Source organism: Ascaphus truei, chromosome 5, assembly GCF_040206685.1.
Source record: "Ascaphus truei isolate aAscTru1 chromosome 5, aAscTru1.hap1, whole genome shotgun sequence".
In the NCBI taxonomy this organism is placed as follows: Eukaryota; Metazoa; Chordata; class Amphibia; order Anura; family Ascaphidae; genus Ascaphus; species Ascaphus truei.
Window position 1 is genome coordinate 238,776,155 of NC_134487.1, and position 19,136 is coordinate 238,795,290.

The 19,136-nt window shown below is 43.6% G+C and overlaps 1 protein-coding gene across 2 annotated transcripts in view; it reads right to left on the bottom strand.

Moving 5' to 3' along the window:
• LOC142495814 (uncharacterized) overlaps positions 1–19,136 on the bottom strand; it is a 203,860-nt gene that overhangs the window by 37,985 nt on the left and 146,739 nt on the right. For both annotated transcript variants that reach the window (XM_075601808.1, XM_075601810.1), the window contains 4 exons: positions 18,855–18,959; positions 16,980–17,103; positions 16,151–16,209; positions 15,354–15,402 (listed from right to left, as the gene is read on the bottom strand). In XM_075601808.1, coding sequence (XP_075457923.1) covers positions 15,354–15,402; positions 16,151–16,203 — 102 coding nt within the window. In that variant the 5' untranslated portion in view covers positions 16,204–16,209; positions 16,980–17,103; positions 18,855–18,959. The remainder of the gene's footprint in view (positions 1–15,353; positions 15,403–16,150; positions 16,210–16,979; positions 17,104–18,854; positions 18,960–19,136) is intronic.

Genomic DNA, 19,136 nt, shown 5'->3' on the forward strand with positions numbered 1-19,136 from the left:
GTGGTTTGGGCTGCGTTTTGCTAATAAGTTAGTGGCACACCCCACAAAGTAATCATTGAATGCATTTGCAATGTCAGTTGGGTTTGTCAGAGTAATATCCCCCTTAGTGATATTACTTGGTTGTTGATGGTTAGGAGGCTGGAATATATTGTTGATAACCTTCCAGAAGTTAGCTGGGTTTGTTGTATTTTGGTGGAGATTGTCAAAGTAATATTGTGCTTTTGCATGCCTTGTTTGCCTTGTGCACATGTTCCGCATGCATCTGTAGTGATTGAGATCCTTGGTAGTGCCAGTTACTTTGTAGCTTTTCCACAAGGTATCCCTGAGCTGGTAGAGTGCAATAAGGTCAGTTGTAACCCATGGAAGGTGGGCCCCTCGTACCCTTATTTTGCGTAGTGGAGCAAGGGTATCCCAGAGTTTTAAGAACTCGGATTGGAAATAGTCGAGTGCAGAATCAGAGTCGGGAATTAAATCGATTCTGTGCCATGGGCAGTTGGTAAGGTCATCCAGAAACTGTTGTGGGTTAAAGTTTTTAAATGTTCTAGTGAGGAGAACTTTAGGGCTTGATTGGGCGGTTTAATTTTCCTTACACAGTATACTATTGCATGGTCACTGAAAATGTCAGGAAGGATGCCAGAGGATTGGATTCTGTTGGGGTTTGAGGAGAGAATCCAGTCTAGCAAGGAATGGTTATGCGATTTCAGGTTTATCCATGTGGGTTGGGAAATGAGTTGCGATAGGTTAAGTGACTTGAGTTGTATCTGGATTTTGTGGTTTTTAGGGTCAAGCCAATTGAAGTTGAAATCCCCAAGAACTAGCAGCTCACTCTTCTCATTCAGAGAGGAAATGGAGCCAAGAAATTGGGTGATATCAGTCAGGGATTGTAGAGGGGCTTTAGGGGGGCGGTAGATGCCAGCAAGCAAGATGGGCTTAGAAAAGGGGAGGCAGATTTTCCCAACTAGAATTTCAAAGGAGGGTGGGCTTGATGGGCAATTTAACAGTGTAAATTGTAAGGTGTCTGCAATATAAAATAACACCCCTCCTCCTCTCTTTGACCTATCTCTCCTAAAAATGGAGTATCCCTGAATGGCGATATTTGCATCGGGTTTTAAGGGATAGCCATGTTTCTGTAAGAATGATGGCTTTGGGTTTATGCATAAGGCACCATGCTCTTAGTTCGTCCAGTTTGGGCAGCAGGCTCCGGATATTTATATGGGCGACAGATAGGCCTTTTTGGAATTTAAAGGTGGAATTCTCAGGGGCATGGGACAGAGCTGAAATGGGAGGACCTGGGTTAGGTTCAATATCACCTGCTAAGGAGAGTAACAGTACGAGTAGGAATTTGGGTAGTTGTTTGGAGGTTGTAAATTTGTGGTGTTTGCCATTAGAGTGAGCAGTGGATGGTGTGCTGGTTTTGAGAGTTCTCCACCAACATTCAGTAGATAGTGCAAGGCTTTTGAGTAGTCCAGGGTGTATGGTGATGTTGGGTGTGGGCCAGGATGGAGGAGTTTGGAGTGTATAGAGAGTAAAATCTCCATGAGGCCAGGAGAAAAAAAAATGTTAAGATACAGAGCAGGTTCATTTTGCCAGAGGTAGGCAGTGCTGCAAGGAGCTGTTGTGAACAAAGTGAGTGTGTGCAGACTAAACAGCAGTGGTGTGCCTGTTCCTTGTCAAATGTTTTGGTGCATTGCAATGCTAGAGTCAGTTCAGTTAATAGCTTCTTGACAACATGGGACCCTTGGGCGATTTATATATGGCAAAATCCAAATCTGACTTAAGACCGTGAACTCAGATACGATTTCAAACCAAACTGTTTGCATTTCTAACATATAGGATGTCTTTTATACTTTTATATAAATATATGTATACCTTTACTTGCAAGATTGCTGCGTGGAGACCATTGTGGATGATTCCCCCTAACCCTCCCCACCCACCCTTTTCATTTTCTGTATCCCTCTCCCCCTCCCTTTTAAGTTTTGAAAAACAATAAAATACAAGTTTAAAAAAAAAAAAAGCCTTTGCAAAATTTAAGTAGACCAGATCAACTGCATTACACTGGTCTAAATTCCTACTTACTGTACCTACTGTACCTTAAAGAAACTAATAAGGTTAGTTTGGCACGACCTACCCTTCATAAATCTATGCTGACTATTACTAATAATTTTGTTTTCCATTAGGTATTCCTGAATATTATTCTGTTCTAAACCTTCAAGTAGCTTCCACACTATTGATCTTAGGCTGGTCTGTAATTTCCCGGTTGTGATCTAGCTCCCTTTTAAAATATTGACACCACATCTGCTTTACGCCAATCTTGTGCAACTGAGCATGTGGAAATAGAGTCCTTAATTATTAAATATAAGGTTTGGCTATTATTGAACTTGGCTCCTTAAGAACTCTTGAATGTATGCCATCGGGGCCAGGTGCCTTATTTTCTTTAATTTTATCAAGCCGCCTCTGAATTCTTCCTCAGGTGCCAATTGTTCATTAATATAGGAGGTTGTGGCTTCCTCCTGCGGCACTACTATTGCAATTGATTCTTCCCTGGTAAACACAGAGGCAAATAATTTGTTTAATACCTCTACCTTTTCCTTTTCTTCAATAAGCTGTATGCCCATATCACACTGAAAGGGTCCTATATTTTCTTTTCTAATTTTTTTTGTTAATAAGGTACTTATCGAACTGTTTTGGGTTGATCTTACTTTCTATTGCAATCCCTTTTTCATTATCTATTTTTGCTCATTTGATTGCCCTTTTGCAACTTTTGTTACAGTCCTTATAATTCTGATACGATGTCTCTGTCCCTTCTGACTTAAAGAATCTAAATGCCTTCCTCTTCCTGTCCATTTCCTTCCCTACCTGTTTATTTAGCCACATTAGATTTAACTTATTTCTTTTATACTTATTACACAAGGGTATACACTGATAAGTGTGCTTCTCTAACAATGTTTTAAAGATTGCCCATTTATCTTCCACATTTTTCCCTGCAAAAACATCATCCCAATTTATACTTTGTAGAGTAGTCCTCAGTTTATTCAAATCTGCCTTTCTAACATTTAAAGTCTTTGTTGAACCCAAGTAATATAGTTTTTGATAATTTATTCAAATGAGACCATGTTATGATCACAGTTACCCAAATGTTCCAGGACTTTCATATTTGTTATTACTTCTACATTGTTTGATATTACTAAATCCAGTATTGCCCTAATACATGGTCATGTAATTGTCATTAAGCACTCCCAAAAACCTGTTTCCATTAGTTGTAAAGCTAATCTCATTGTCCCAGACTATATCTGGATAATTAAAATCACCCATTATACAAAAATGACCCAGTTTTTATGCCTTCTCCATTTTCAAAAGTATTTTGGCTTCCTAAATTTTACACATTTTTGGTGGTTTATAGCCCATCCCTACAAACATTTTCCTTTAACTTTTACCTCCACTGTTAATTTATATCCACAAGTTCTCTACATTTTCATAAATCCCTTCTTAAACATGTTCCCTTAGAATAGGTTTTAGAACCGGTTTAACATATAAACATACTCCACCTCCTCTTCTGTTTGTTCGATCCTTTCCAAAAAAGGATTAACTAAATGAACTGCCCAGTCGTGAGTTTCATCCCTCCATGTTTCAGTAATGTCTATGATATCATACTGCTCCCTTGTAGCCAGGGCCGCCAACAGAAATCATGGGGCCCGGGACAAATGAAAGGAGCAGCCACCCCCCCCCCCCGAACCCATAGCGCACCTACCACGAAAAAATATCTTTTAGCACGCAACTTTTACTTAACTGTTTTCTTATTGTGATACAGAAAAAAAACATTACAATGCAACCTATTTATTTTTATATTTTCAACAAAAGACATGTGACTGCCTGCCTGGGTGGCTGAATGGGTGGGTGGGTGACTGGGTGGGTGAATGACAGTAGAATGACAGTTGGGTGAATGACGGTGGGTGGGTGAATGATGGTGGGTGGTTGAATAATGGTGGGTGGGTGAATGATGGTGAATGGGTGGGTGAATGATGGTGGATGGGTGCGTGATTGACGGTGGGTGAATGATGGTGGGTGGGTTGGTGAATGACGGTGGGTGGGTGGGTGAATGACGGTGGGTGGGTGGGTGAATGACGGTTTACGCAGAATGACGGTGGGTGAATGATGGTGGGTGAATGACAGTGGGTGGATGAATGACAGTGGGTGGGTGGGTGGATGAACGACAGTGGGTGGGTGGATGAATGACAGTGAGTGGGTGGGTGAATGACAGTGGGTAGGTGGGTGAATGACAGTGGGTGGGTGGGTTGGTTGAATGACAGTTGGGTGAATGACAGTATGTGGGTGGGTGAATGACAGTGGGTGGGTGGGTGAATGACAGTGGGTGAATGACAGTGGTGGGTGGGTGGGTGGGTGAATGACGGTGGGTGGGTGAATGACGGTTTAATGACAGTGGGTTGGGTGGGGGAATGACAGTGGGTGGGTGGGTGAATGACAGTGGGTGGTTGGGTGGGTGAATGACAGTGGGTGGGTGAATGACAGTGGGTGGGTGAATGACAGTGGGTGGGTGAATGACGGTGGGTGGGTGAATGACAGTGGGTGAGTGGGTAAATGACAGTGGGTGGGTGGGTGAATGACAGTGGGTGGGTGGGTGGGTGGGTGAATGACAGTGGGTGGGTGGGTGAATGACAGTGGGTTTTTGGACGAATGACAGTGGGTTTGGGTGGGTGGGTGAATGACAGTTGAATGACAGTGGGTTGGGTGAATGACAGTGGGTGGGTTGGGTGAATGACGGTGGGTGGGTTGGGGAATGACAGTGGCTGGGTTGGGGAATGACGGTGGGTTGGGTGAATGACAGTGGGTGGGTGGGTGAATGACGGTGGGTGGGTGGGTGAATGACGGTGGGTGGGTGGGTGAATGACGGTGGGTGGGTGGGTGAATGACGGTGGGTGGGTGGGTGGCTGAATGACAGTGAATGGGTGGGTGGGTGGCTGAATGACAGTGGGTTGGCTGAATGACAGTGGGTTTGGGTGGGTGGGTGGCTGAATGACAGTGGGTGGGTGGCTGAATGACAGTGGGTTGGGTGAATGACAGTTGAATGACAGTGGGTGGGTGGGTGAATGATGGTGGGAGGGTGGGTGAATGATGGTTGGTGGGTCAATGTTGACTGTGGGTGGGTGGGTGAATGACGGTGGGTGGGTGAATGGGAGACAGTGACTGGGAGACGGTGACTGGGAGACAGTGACTGGGTGGGTGGATGACAGTGACTGGGTGGGTGGGTAGATGACAGTGACTGGGTGGGTGGGAGACACTGACTGGGTGGGAGACACTGACTGGGTGGTTGAGAGACACTGACTGGGTGAGTGGGAGACACTGACTGGGTGAGTGGGAGACACTGACTGGGTGGGTGGGAGACTGACTGGGTGACAGTGATTGGGTGGGTGGGAGACTGACTAGGTGACAGTGAGACAGTGACTGGGTGGGTGACAGTGACTGGGTGGGTGACAGTGACTGGGTGGGAGACTGACTGGGTGACAGTGACTGGGTGACAGTGAGACAGTGACTGGGTGGGTGACAGTGACTGGGTGGATGACAGTGACTGGGTGGGTGACAGTGACTGGGTCACAGTGTCTGGGTGGGAGACTGACTGGGTGACAGTGATTGTGTGACAGTGAGACAGTGACTGGGTGGGTGACAGTGACTGGGTGGGTGACAGTGACTGGGTGACAGTGACTGGGTGGGTGACAGTGACAGTGGATGACAGTGACTTACCTTGACTGGGTGGGTGCAGCTTGCTGCTCGGGGGGAGCGCGGGAATCTGGCCTGGGAATCTGGCCGCGGGGGGAGCGCTCGAAGCTGGCCACGGGGGAAGCGGGGGGAAGCAGGCCGCAGGAGGAGCTGGTACTTCCCCCTCTGTCCCACATTGGGAGCGGGGGGCGGGCGGGAGGGGCCGCCGCAGGAGGAGCTGGTACTTCCCCATCCGTCCCACGTTGGAAGTGGGGGGGGGAACGGGCCCTGCGCATGCGCACCGGGACCGCGGGGGATTCGCCGCCATTTTTTTTTTACTTTTTTTTTTATCTAATTAACTGGCGCCCGGCCGCACAGGAGGCACGGCCGCCGGGCCCTTTTGACCCACAGGGCCCGGGACCCCAGTACCCTTTCTCCCCCGCTGTTGGCGGCCCTGCTTGTAGCTATTAATTCAAGCTCCCCCATTTTATCTAAGGTTTCTTCCATTCTGTAATATTATCTGATCTGCTCCTACCTTTCTGCTCCAATTGGGTTTAGTCTTTAGAAGTTTTCTAGTATTATCTGTATTTAATATGGGTGTCTCCCTGCTTGCCAAACTCACACTTACCCCATTCTACCTCCATGACCCCTTGCTATATCCCCCTAGCTCAGGGGTTCCCAAACTCAGTCCTCAAGAGCCGCCAACAGGCCGGCTTTTATGGATATCCCTGTTTCAACACAGGTGGCTCAATCAGTGGCTCAGTCAAAGACATCTGCTTAATGTCAGGAAATAACGTTATGTTATTTGGTCATATCTAAATCTGACATTACGCCCATTCAGATCCTAAAATAGGACTTGAAGAGGAGTAACAGTACCAAGACAAGATGCTGAAAGTTAATGAAAGGAGAAAATTTAAACAACTTACCGTAATTTTCTTTTCCTGGAAGCATGGCAGTGGGCACCATTGGGTTAATCCCTTCTCACTCTAGGTAGGACAGGAAATAGACTTTTGCAGGTAGGCCATATAAGGCCCCTCCCTCTACCTGCACCTTAGTCTTACGATTCTTCCATAGCTGAAAAATATAACTGATAGGCATTAGACATACATAGGGAGGGTAACTATGTGCCCACTGCCATGGTTCCAGGAAAAGAAAATTACGGTAAGTTGTTTAAATTTTCTCCTTTCCTGATCACCCTGGCAGTGGGCACCATTGGGACATACCCAAGCAGTGCAAATTTTAGGGAGGGATACATCAGAATAGACAACACCAGTTTAATGCCTTATCAGTTTGACCTTTATTAATACACTTTACACTTTATTTCACTACAGTTTCTAACACTCTACGCCCAAAGCTTGCGTCAGCTGATGATTGTACGTCTAGTCTGTAGTATTTCAAGAATGTATTGAATGAGGACCAGACAGCTGCTTTGCATATTTGTCCTGGTGTAGCCTGGGCCTTAAATGCCCATGAAGTAGCCATGGCCCTTGTAGAATGAGCTTTAATGTTCAAAGGTTTATCTTGTCCTTTGCTTTCATAAGCCTTTTAATACAAGACACTATCCACTGGGAAATTGTTGTCTTTGATGCTTCTAGACCTTTCTTCGGTCCCTCTGGAATTGATGAATAGTCTGTCTGACTTTCTGATATCTCGCATCCTTTCCAGGTACACTTTTAGACATCTTACCACGTCTAATTTGTGTAGTCTTTCTTCTTTCTTATTCTTTGGTTCTGGACAGAATGTCGGAATCACAATTTCTTGATTCATGTGGAACTGTGATACAACTTTTGGCAGGAATTGATGTACTGGTCTAAGAACTGCCTTGTCTTGATGTATGACTAGGAATGGTTCCTTGGCTGATAGAGCCTGTAGTTCTCCCACTCTCCTTGATTGCTATCAAAAACGCCATTTTCCATGATAACCATTTCAAGCCTATCTCCTGTATAGGTTCAAACGGAGCTGCTGTTAGTACATCCAATACTAGGGACCAGTCCCATGTAGGTACCCTGTTCTTGATTTGAGGCCTTAACCTTTTAACTGCCTGAAAGAATCTGATGATCAATCTTTCCATTGCCAGATTTCTTTCCAACAAGGCTGATAGTGCAGACACCTGTACTTTCAATGAGCTAAGACTGAGACCTTTCTCAAATCCTTTTTGCAGGAACTCCACAATTGATACAATTCTAGGTGAAAGGACTTCTGTTTTTTCCTTTCCACACCAATCGCGAAAGCAAAGCCAGATTCTATGGTATACTTTCGATGTGGAACTTTTCCTTGCTTGTAAAAGGGTTTGGATTGTTTTGTCTGAACAACCTTTCAGTCTCAATGTTTCCTGCTCAATCGCCATGCCGTCAAAGCCCATTGTTTGGCATTCGGATGACATATTGGCCCCTGTCGCATCAACCCTTTGCGATCTGGTATGTGCCATGGTGTATCTACTGCCATATTTACCAAGTGTGTGAACCAAAGCCTTCTTGGCCAGTAGGGTGCTACGAATATCACCTCTGCTTGGTCTTCCCTGATTTCCTGATTGTTTCCGGAATTAAGGGAATTGGAGGGAACAGGTATACCAACTTGAAGTGCCATTTGAAACTGAGAGCATCTGTACCTTGTGCGCTTGGATGAAACTGTCTGACACAGTAGTTCCTTACCTTGCGGTTTTGGTGTGTCGCCATGAGATCTATGTCTGGCTGACCCCATCGCTCTACCAGTTCTTGAAACACCTGTGGATATAATGCCCATTCTCCTGGGTGTATGATGTTCCGACTTAGAAAGTCTGCTGTGACATTTTCTAGTCCTGGGATATGTATGGCTGTAATTTCCGACAAGTGGCACTCTGCCCAAAAGAGGATTTCTGCTGTGAGGTTCATCAGCTTTCTGCTCCTGGTTCCTCCTTGTTCGGCTATATACTTGACAACTGACCTGTTGTTTGATTCTATTTATATACAGCCACCTCCTATATGGTTTTCGAAAGCTTCTAAGGCCCTTTGTACTGCTTTTAATTCCAGCAGATTTGATGGAAGATGCTTTTCCTGGTTTGTCCAGGTTCCTTGCACCAATGTTTCTCCCATCTGGGCACCCCGACCTGTGTTGCTCGCATCTGTTGTAATTCTTACCCAGTGCACTGGGTGTAGTGTTTGTCCTTTTTCCAGGTTTCGGGTATCTTCCCACCACTTTAATTCCTGTTTTGTGTGTGGGTGTAACAAGATTCTTGGTCTCATATGTATTGCTGCCCATTTTCTGACGCTTAATGTTGAAGCGAATTTCCCTAGGAGCTTCATGCATTCTTCTGCTGAAGTCCTGGTAGCTTTCCTGAGCTACTTTGTTGCATGGCTATGTCTTGCCTATTTGCGTCTGGTAGTCTCACTTCTCCTTTTGCTGTATCAAATTCTACCCCCAGAAATCTTAACAGCTGAGTGGGCATGAGATGGCTCTTGTTTCTGTTTATTAACCAACCGTGGTGTTCCAGGAAGGTTATTACCATCTTTTGGTCTTGCTGGAGTTTCTCCAGACTCCTTGATTTTACCCGGATGTCGTCCAGGTATGGGTATATTTCTACCCCTCTTTCTCTCATTTCTGCCACTAGAGGGGCTAGAACCTTTGTAAACGTCCTTGGGGAAGTTGCCAGACCAAATGGCAGTGCTGTGTACTGATAATGATCTTGATTTACTGTAAACCTTAGGCATCTTTGGTGTCCCTTTGCTATGGGCACATGTAGATAAGCATCTTTTAAGTCTATTGCCACCATCCAGTCTCCTGGTTGTACCTCTTGAATAATCAGGTTCAACGACACCATCTTGAATTTTCTTATTTCCAAGAATAAATTCACACTTCTTAGGTCTAGGATTGCTCTGTACTCCCCTGTAGGTTTCTTTACTAGAAAAATTCTGGAATAAATTCCACTTCCTCTTCCTGAGGTACCTTCTTTATTACTTCTGCTTGTAATAATTTCTTTAAAGCCGAATTCATCTGCCTTCTTTTTTCCTTGGACTGTATCCATGTTATTAAGAACATATTTCTTCTTGGCATCTCTCTGAATTCTATACTGTACCCCTGACGAATGGTCTGTAATACCCAATTGTCCTGTATTGTTTGGGCCCATGTTGCAGAAAACTGCTTCAGTCACCCTCCTACTGGCAACTGTCACGAAAAAGCCGGTCCTGGCCGCCCCTCCATGTTGTTTGTCTTGGAGATGACCTGCCAGGTCTATATGCCTTTGCTTCCTTATATTAGTTTCTATTAGCCTGTTGGAAACCGAATCTTCTGCTTTTCTTGAGGTAAAAGTGCTCTTACCTCCTGATGCTTTTGTTATTATTGCATCCAGTTTGTTACCGAAGAGGAACTCACCTCAATGGTAATCCACACAAGTTGTTCTTTGATGCTGTGTCAGCCATCCACTGTCTGAGCCATGAAGCCCTTCTTGCTGATACCGCCAGCACCATAGGTTTTGCTGCTCATTTTACTTCGGACAGTGCTTTAAGAATAGCACTTCTTCCACACCTTTGCATATTGCTTCTTCAATGTTGGCAATCCACACTCGCATAGCCCTTGCTGCTGATGTATTTGCTATGGCAGGTTTGAGGATGTTCCTGCGGTAACGTATGCTTTCTTCCATACGTATCCATCTTCCTATCCATAGCGTCCTCCAATGACGCAAGTTCCTCTATTGGACTTGTGGTCTTTTCTACTATTCTGGAAATAGCAGTATACACCTTTGGGCTGACATCCCAAAATTTTACCTCCTCTTGTGGGAATGTATACATCTTCCCAAACCTTTTAGGCGTAAATACTCTGGCGTCTGGTTGCGCCAACTCCACCTGAATGAGGTCCTTAATTACTTGATGGATAGTAAAGACTCTACCTCTTTAAAGCAGCAGCAGCAGCAGCAGCAGCAGACCGCTCAGCTTGTCAACAGCAGGCCAGTACAGAAACTCTTGAAACAGCCAGGACACTCTTTGTCTCGCCCCAAAAAGTTTATCTTTTTCTTGTGGGTTAACTCCTTAGTGTCTTCCAGTTCCAAAGCCTGTATCATGGCTTTGATGAGTGGATCCACCCTTTCTACATCAAATTCAGATTCCTCTTCCTGAATATCTTGATCTGATGAATCCATTTCACTCTCTGACACATGAAAACAATCAATTTCAGACTCATATGATGAAAAAACCTTTCCCCTTATCCAGACTGGTCTGGGATCTAGATCTTTCCTGCGCAGGGTTAACAGCTTGCTGGACTGCCGCATCAACACTCTGTTTAACAGCCTCCTTCATCAATAAGGAAAGTGCTCATTTGTTCATTGGTATCACCTGCAGGTGTCTTAAGACAATCTTCACATAATTACTTCCCTATTAGGGCTGGTTTCTCACAAGCTGAACACCATTTAGTTTTCTTAGCAACCTTTCTTTTATGTTGCAGGGATTCCCCCGTCCCTTTTGAAGATTCTGCTTCTGGGAGGGTAACCACCGAACTAAATTATAAAAACAAAATAAATACTAAACATACACCCTAATGTATATATACCATCTCTCTTTCCCATGTAGAACTAAAACTAAGGACTCACCTAGCCTTGGGAACTGAAGTTTTGGGTGTTTCCATTTTTGAATCCATTTCCAGCACTTGGCTTCTCCCTGCTGAGCGTTCCATGCTGCAGCTCTCACTCACACGTACACACAGTGTGGTCGTCGCTTCTCTGACGTCATCAAGTGCTCGTGCACGACTCGCGTGTCTGTGTACGCATCTGCCGGACGGACGTGACGCGCGCGCTCCCGAGCGGCCGCGTGCACTGTACCCTTTTACCGCAGTGTTTCAGATACTCACGCGGTCAATATGAACCTCCTTCGGTTCGCAGCTAAGGCTGCTACTTCCTTCCACGTATAGCAGAGTTCCTGGGGTAGTTTACCGCCTCGTCCCAGATACTAGCGCGGTCAATTGAGCCTTCCTCCTCTCGCAGCTATGGCTGCTCCCCCCTCCGCGTGTAGCGGGCTCCTGGGTACTTTACCGCAGCGTACCAGACGCTAATGCGGTGAGTCTGGGCCTCCACGGCTCCCAGCTGCAGCTGCTGTGCGCCTTCGTTTGGTCCTGGGGCTTTGCACCTAAGCTTCCCCGCCCACGGCTGCAGCTGCTCCCCCCCCAATGGGTTCCAGGGGCTCCCCCGACTCTAAGGGGTCTCCGTCTTGCCACCCGTAGGGCGCGTCGATCGGAGCTTCAGAGCAGAGAGGCTGAGACCCTGGATATCTGCACAAGGTGCAGTAGGTGAGTCCTGTTAGAAAATAAAAAATCCTACTCCTAGCTGTGAGGACAGGAAAAAGACTAAGGTGCAGGTAGAGGAAGGGGCCTTACACTACCGACACACTTTATCCGAGTGCGGCTCATTCCCCAAGCCGGGAAATGTCCCGGCTTGCGAGCCGCACTCCCTCAGCGTGCCGCGCATCACCGATGCGCGGTCACGCATCATCGGGTGCCTGTGCCGCCTGTACGCGTGCCCAGGGCTCCCCGAGGGAGCCCTGGTGTCGCGTGGATGTCCCGACGGCGGCAGGACGTTCCGGGGGGCCCGGCGGACCCGGTAGGGAGAGGGGGAAGCCCCGATCTGCGAGCCTCTCCTCCAAGGCTTCGGCGCGCGCCGGGCACCCTCCGGCGCGCGCCAGGTTACTGCTGCGGCCAAGAACGGGCAAATGCTCGAATAAACTCGGCCGCAGCAGTATATGGCCTACCTGCAAAAGTCTATTTCCTGTCCTACCTAGAGTGAGAAGGGATTAACCCAATGGTGCCCACTGCCAGGGTGATCAGGAAATAACGTTTTTCATCTTTTTTAATATACAGTTGTAACCTTTTCTGCCCGGCTCCTAGGGAGTTTACATCGCTGGGCAGTATTTGGCTACTCAACGTAGGTAACCTCACTTCATGGTGCTGGATTCAGGCGGCTGGGAGATAAGACGGCAAGGGTGAAAATGGTGGACGGAGGAACTTTTGTAGTACAGCTCAGTTTTTAGTCAGGTCCCCAGGCATGGAAACACCTCTACACAAACCCAAAATAAGTTAAAAAATGTTTGTTTGTTTTTTTTTAAACAGGTTTATGGGAATAAAACGCAATTGCTTTACATACGCTTAGTTACTTATTTACACAGTTCTTCCCTAGTTGCCCACCCAACACGCAACGGGCGGTGTAACGTCCGTTATTCCCCATCTACTTGGCGCCCTTACTGGGATCCTGGCTGGTTCTGTGCAAGTAACGTTATACCCCTTTTCCTGATTGGGAACTGCCACTTTCCTACTGGTTGAGGAGAATACATAGGTGGATACGCCTGTAGAGCTGAGCCGGGAGCCCTCTGTATATGGCCAGCTGTGGCACCTGCTCGGTTGAGTTGGTCATCTAATTGGGATCCTCACTATAAGGGCACTGTCGCTATCTGTAACATAACAAACATGGGGGTCCTGGTCTCTCCTATTACTTCATGAACATTATCACTAGCTACACTAACCGAGGCTCCTCTTCTCCTGTACTCCAAAACCTCGCCTTCCAGAACCTTCCTCCAAACTTATATACTCCCTGGTGATGTCAGTATCCCCATGGCAACATTATTAACCCCTTGCAGTAAACTTGTAACCCCATTGAGCGGGAGGTTACACCGTATTAATCCCTTCATAGCCCAAGTGGCCAGGTAGCCATGGCAAACCATGGCTAGCTGGCGACTTAGAGCTAACAAAGGGGTTAATATATACCTAACACTAAACTACCAACCCCCTTGCACCACGGCAAACCAGAGATTGTCTAGACTCCTGTTTAACTGTAGCAGTGTTCTTTAACCTTTTTTTGGTTAAGGAACCTTATAATTATATTGAGAAATCCTGAGGAACCCCACCCCTCTCTAATAGCGTGTGAGATCAGATGCCTTGTAAATTATTTTGTATTTGGTACAATTTTCAAATAACCTGAAAATTACAGGGAACCCTGGTGGAACCTAAGGGTGCCTAGGAACCCCTGTTGAAAAACAATGAACTAGAAGAAAACAACTCACACTGTCACAGACAGGATGCCTGCAGAACTGTTTCTGAAAAGACAGCTTCATACTAGACTAGATTTGCTGAAAACTAACCTTGCTCCCACTGTTAAGAAACAACAACAAAGGGCACTTGGGAAGTCTACAAAGAAGTGCAAGGGACGGGAGTCATGTAACCGCGATGCTGGACATTGCATCCAATCTGTCGGTTACTATCATTGAATTGGAAGGTAGTTGCCGCCAGATCGGCAGGATACCCTGTAGCGGTTTCATTACTCCTGGACAAAGAATTTCTGCCAGGTGCCAATGTTTTAGTTCGGGGGTTTTGTCATTCACAACGCCCCTGATCTTTAAGAACCATTCATCTCAGACTAGGTTTGCAAAGAGGCAAGTAAAGCATTGCTTGTGACAGAAATAATACATCACTCAAAAACCTTTTTTTTTGGGCTACAGGTATGGACAGGTATGGAGGCTTGTTTGTATATTTAAAGAAACAGTTCTGACTACATTACATTAACACTATTCAAACACATACTATTTTATATAACACCAATTTTTGTGACAATTGCTAGTTATTTATATTCTAGTATTGAAATGCTTCTATACAGGCATACCCTGCATTAACATACGCAATGGGTCCAGAGCATGTATGTAAAGCAAAAATGTACTTAAAGTGAAGTACTACCTTTTTCCCACTTATTGATTCTTCGGTACAGGTAGGGAGCCGGTATTTCTGTTCAGGACGTGCTGACAGGCGCATGCACGAGCTGCCGTTTGCCTATTGGGAATTAGCGCGTCACTACTACGGCGGTCTGTAGGGCTGAATAAGTGTCCGTACCCGCGAAGCGAGCGTAAGGACACAGGGGTATGGTGCTATTGAAAATATGTCCTTACTCGCGAGTGTACTTAAAGTGAGTGTCCTTAAACCGGGGTATGCCGGTACTTCCCTATTGCCTTGCCTTGCTTTCTGTTATTGTATTTTATACTTTTGTCTTTGCTTAATATCTAATTAATGTATGGTTTGTTTTAGTTTAGATTCATTTTCTCATGTCATAACCTGTTTTACTTTTTCCTCCAGTCTGGTTATTAAGGAGGGTTTTCCGGAGGGGAAAAATTCATGCTTACTGTGTTTTCTTTTTGTACACTGTCATCTTCTATAGCACTTATAATCTGTTAAACTTGTATGGACACATATTGTGACAAAGTATGAAATGTCAGTATGTTTTATTACAGTATTTTGTAATGCTTTTAACACAGACTAAAACGAGTATGCATACCGTACAAACACTGTCTTATGTTTTTGAAAAACAAGATATTTTTCTGTGTCAACCACAAATTATTTTCATTAACCCATTCACACAGACTACATCTTCATTACTGCCCAACATATACAGATACAAACTCGCCGGAGGCATTCTCTAGAGAAGAAAGACATGTATTGGAAAACAAATCTATTATTCAGTTGTGCCCCCTGTCATATATCTGAAAATAAAGTGCATACTATTTTTAGCAAAGATAATTAACTATTTAAGATAACTTGACATAACTTTGAAAGAGGAGTGAATTGTTTGCTCTGACCTCTGAAATTTGGCTAATTTCCTAAATGATATAGAATTTCATAGCACATCTGACAAAAATCTTTCTTACCTCGATCCACAGTGATGAGTTCCTTCCTTGAAAAGGTCCTTCATTTCCACTGGAATAATACAACAATATAATGCATTAAATAGTATCATTTGTACTGTTGTATTTCAGAAAATGTGTATTAAGCTTCACATTTCTTTAAGTATTAAATGCAGCATGTAGAATATGTATTCAGGGTATTTTGCATTGACTATACAATTGTTTTTTTGAATCATAGGGTTAGTTGAGTATTTAATTACCACACAAATTATAATGCGGTCTATAAATATTTTGGTGTTTCTAGCTATATTTGTTTACCATTTTTTAACATCTCAGTTTGCAATAACCTTGCATCAAATTTAGCATTATATCAATCAGTAAAGCCATAAGAGGAAACTGAGGGGTTAAGCTGAGCTATTCTGATATACTGTACAGGAAGCTCTGTGACACTAACAAATAACCCTAGAAATCATGGTTTCAGAAGATAAAAAAATACAAATTGTGTCTGGCTGTAGTAGAAAATCTAAAAAAAAAAGGAAGTAAATATTGTAATGGAACACTGTGTTTTGAGTGGGGAGGCAGACACACTTTATCAATGCCAATTGGTCAGCTCAGTCCGAAAGTTCAGTGCGGTAGGAACTCATTGTTGACAATTCTAAGGTCTGATCTTTGTACAGTAGAATAAAGCTTTGTATGTAATATCTCAGGGCTAATCGATATTGTTTTAACACTGGCGTCAATTGATTTCCATGGAAAATGATTTTGAATGTCTGCTACAGTAGGTGCAGCGAAGAAAAGTCTGTGGAGAGGAGAATGCTTACCAATATCTTCCCATTGGTCCAATCGCAGGGTTGCAAAAGTGATACGCTGCCATGATTAGCTGTAAATGTAAAACATTTTGTATTATGAAAAAGAGTATTATGAAGGAAAGCATGTGGGCCCATATTTTAATGCTATTAGAGAAGACACCTCAAGTGTATGGGCAGTAAGGTGTCTTTCAGCACCAGAAGATGTCTTATAGCACTGCTTAGTTAATATGGGCCTTGATGTATTACTTAGTGACATGGGAAAACATTACATATTGAGCAAATACCTTATGATTCAACTCCAATAATAATTTTAAAAAAATATTTCTGTACGGTCTTGAGAATTATAACACACTTACACTAAAGCTTCCTAATCGTCCAGTAATTACAGGTACCTGCCCCTCTACTCTCTAACTACATCCAAAAACCTTTAGAGTATCTACCAGTGTGGAAATGGACATTAGTATGGGTCATAGAGCAGCCATTGCACAAAACTAATATGGCCTACAACAACCTGTGTGTTGGGGATACTTGAACTTCTATTCCCTTTGTGGAGAAGAAGCATAGAGCTACTCTACAGTATATCATGATATCATTCAGAAACTCCTCTCTCCATCATCAAACCCCACTTGCAATTTCTTGGTCAGCAAAACCTGACACCATTTACTGAAAGCACCAATCCCATGAAGTTTTCATGGTTGAACTTCTTTTCACAACCTTCAGTTTGAAAATTGTGCCAATTCTACCAAAGCAGTGATACTTCTGCTGACCAGAATTAATTAAACGCTTTACAGTACAGTATATGAAACACACCTTGAATTATATACCAGTCCACCTACAGTACCTGTTCAAGTTAGAGCTTGCTGCCTCTTCTTTTCTGGTTCTTCTGTTTTTTTCCTGGTGAGCTCCTTTTTATTTAGTTTCAAAAAGCAGATGTGGGCGTTGAAAATATATCTAATTGCTACTTCCTGGAAGACAAATTGACTGATATAACGATAAGAAAACTCCTAATCGCCCAACCTTTCTTGGGAAGCAACCTACATTTTCTGCTTCAGTCTCTTACCTGCCCTCCTCTCTTGTTGACTGAGATAGAAACATGATTCATAATATTTTTTTGGTTTTGTTGGATATTGATAGATAATATCCAGATACTTAAATATGCTTTTTTATATCCTTATTGCATCAATAAGTATTGTATCACAGTAAACGCCCATACACATTCCTTTCCTCATATTTGTTATTTGCCTACATAGAATGATATGAGTCATGATGGATTGCCATTTGTGCTACCTTTAATTTGTTCACTCCTTCAATATGAAGTCAGAAAGCCTCCTTTTGAAGAACCCACTTTAGTATGGAAACATCAATAATTTGAATGATGCCGGGCACTGTGATGATTAATGCACTTATATTTATTCCTATATTTATGTATATTTCTAACCAGATCATTAACTTGTAAGCTTATTTATTTATAAAATGTTTTACCAGGAAGTAATACATTGAGAGTTACCTCTCGTGTAGGTCAGTGGGATTCCATTATTGTTTTGTTTACATTCATATTTAATATTGTTATCCCGGAAATCTGAATGGTGTTTCTATTTTTACAGTATAATATCATTTTTGCAAGATCATCATACTTAAAAGTAGATTGTCTTTTTACGGCCTTCATAATCCAAATAAGATAAACTGTCTGGATGGGCTTGTCAAGTAATGGAAGTAGGAAAGAGACTGGAGATGCTGGACTTGAACATTTTGTTTGTCATATACAGTACAAGTTTGATTACATTCTTTGAACTTTCATAAAACTATCATTAGACCCATATTTACTCTGCTTTGGTGTCAATTAGTGTTCAGTGTTATATACTGTTTGTCTTGTTAACAAAAACAAGACAGATAGGAAAATGTTGATGAACAGTTTCATGTGGACACACATAGACAAATGCTCAAAAGCAGCAGCAGCAGCAGTATCTGGGTCAGGATAGAGGTGTAACATTATTGATTTGCTCATGGCTGCAGAATGTCATGTTACATAATGAATACGGAGTAACAAATAGGAATATAGAAATTGACAGCAGATAAGAATGTTCCCCAACTCGACTCCAGTCTTCCCATTCTCCTATCCACTGTGAAACCTCAGACTCTATTAGTTTATTGGAAGTCGCTCCTTACACCAGCCTATTGAAGGACTATTTATCAATGTACACATTGTTGCAGTATTCCACATTCATTCATTTTTAAGTCTGGCCTATTTTGGCAGCTAAGGGATTACCTACAGTATAACATCATTAGGAATGACTCTTCATCTTTGTGGATGATCCTGCTGCCACTTTACAGACTGTGGCTGTTGGGAACTTTAATTATTGTATATAGCAATACCATTAGAGTTGTAAATAAAGTGATTTGCCCCATTTCACAAATAAATGATATGGGTTTCAAAATGGAGACGTGAGGCACCTTATACAACTACAATGTTACTGGATTCTCTATGGTAACTATTAGTTGTGCTTTGTGTAATCTGCTCCCTGAGATGGCTTTGGGGCACATATGTATCACAACTGTACTGTACATGTTTATCGCGGTTACTTTGTTTGAATTTCATGCATTGTGTGCAATTAAATGCAATGAAATGAATGAATTGTAATGTGTACAGTACTGTGCTGCTATGTCAATTTCAGGTGTTTAAAAGCCAGAACACTAAAATGCCATTTTATGCACTCACCTGCACTCTCGTCTTAAGGCGGTACGGTTGGAAGAAATCCCGCGCCATGACATGGTTATTCCGAGGTATACACCGCGTGAAGTGTTTCAATGATGGCCGATGCATCTGTAGCTCACGTGTGTGAGTATTAGAGGAAAGGAAAGTTATGAGTGCGGTTATATATTGATAGAGGTTTGTGCACGCACTCAGACATACAGGTGATAGTGGGGTACTTAGCTGCCGGCGCGCAGGTTCTGGGGAGCTCCTGACGTCCTCAAAATAGTCCAGTAGAAAAGAAGAAGC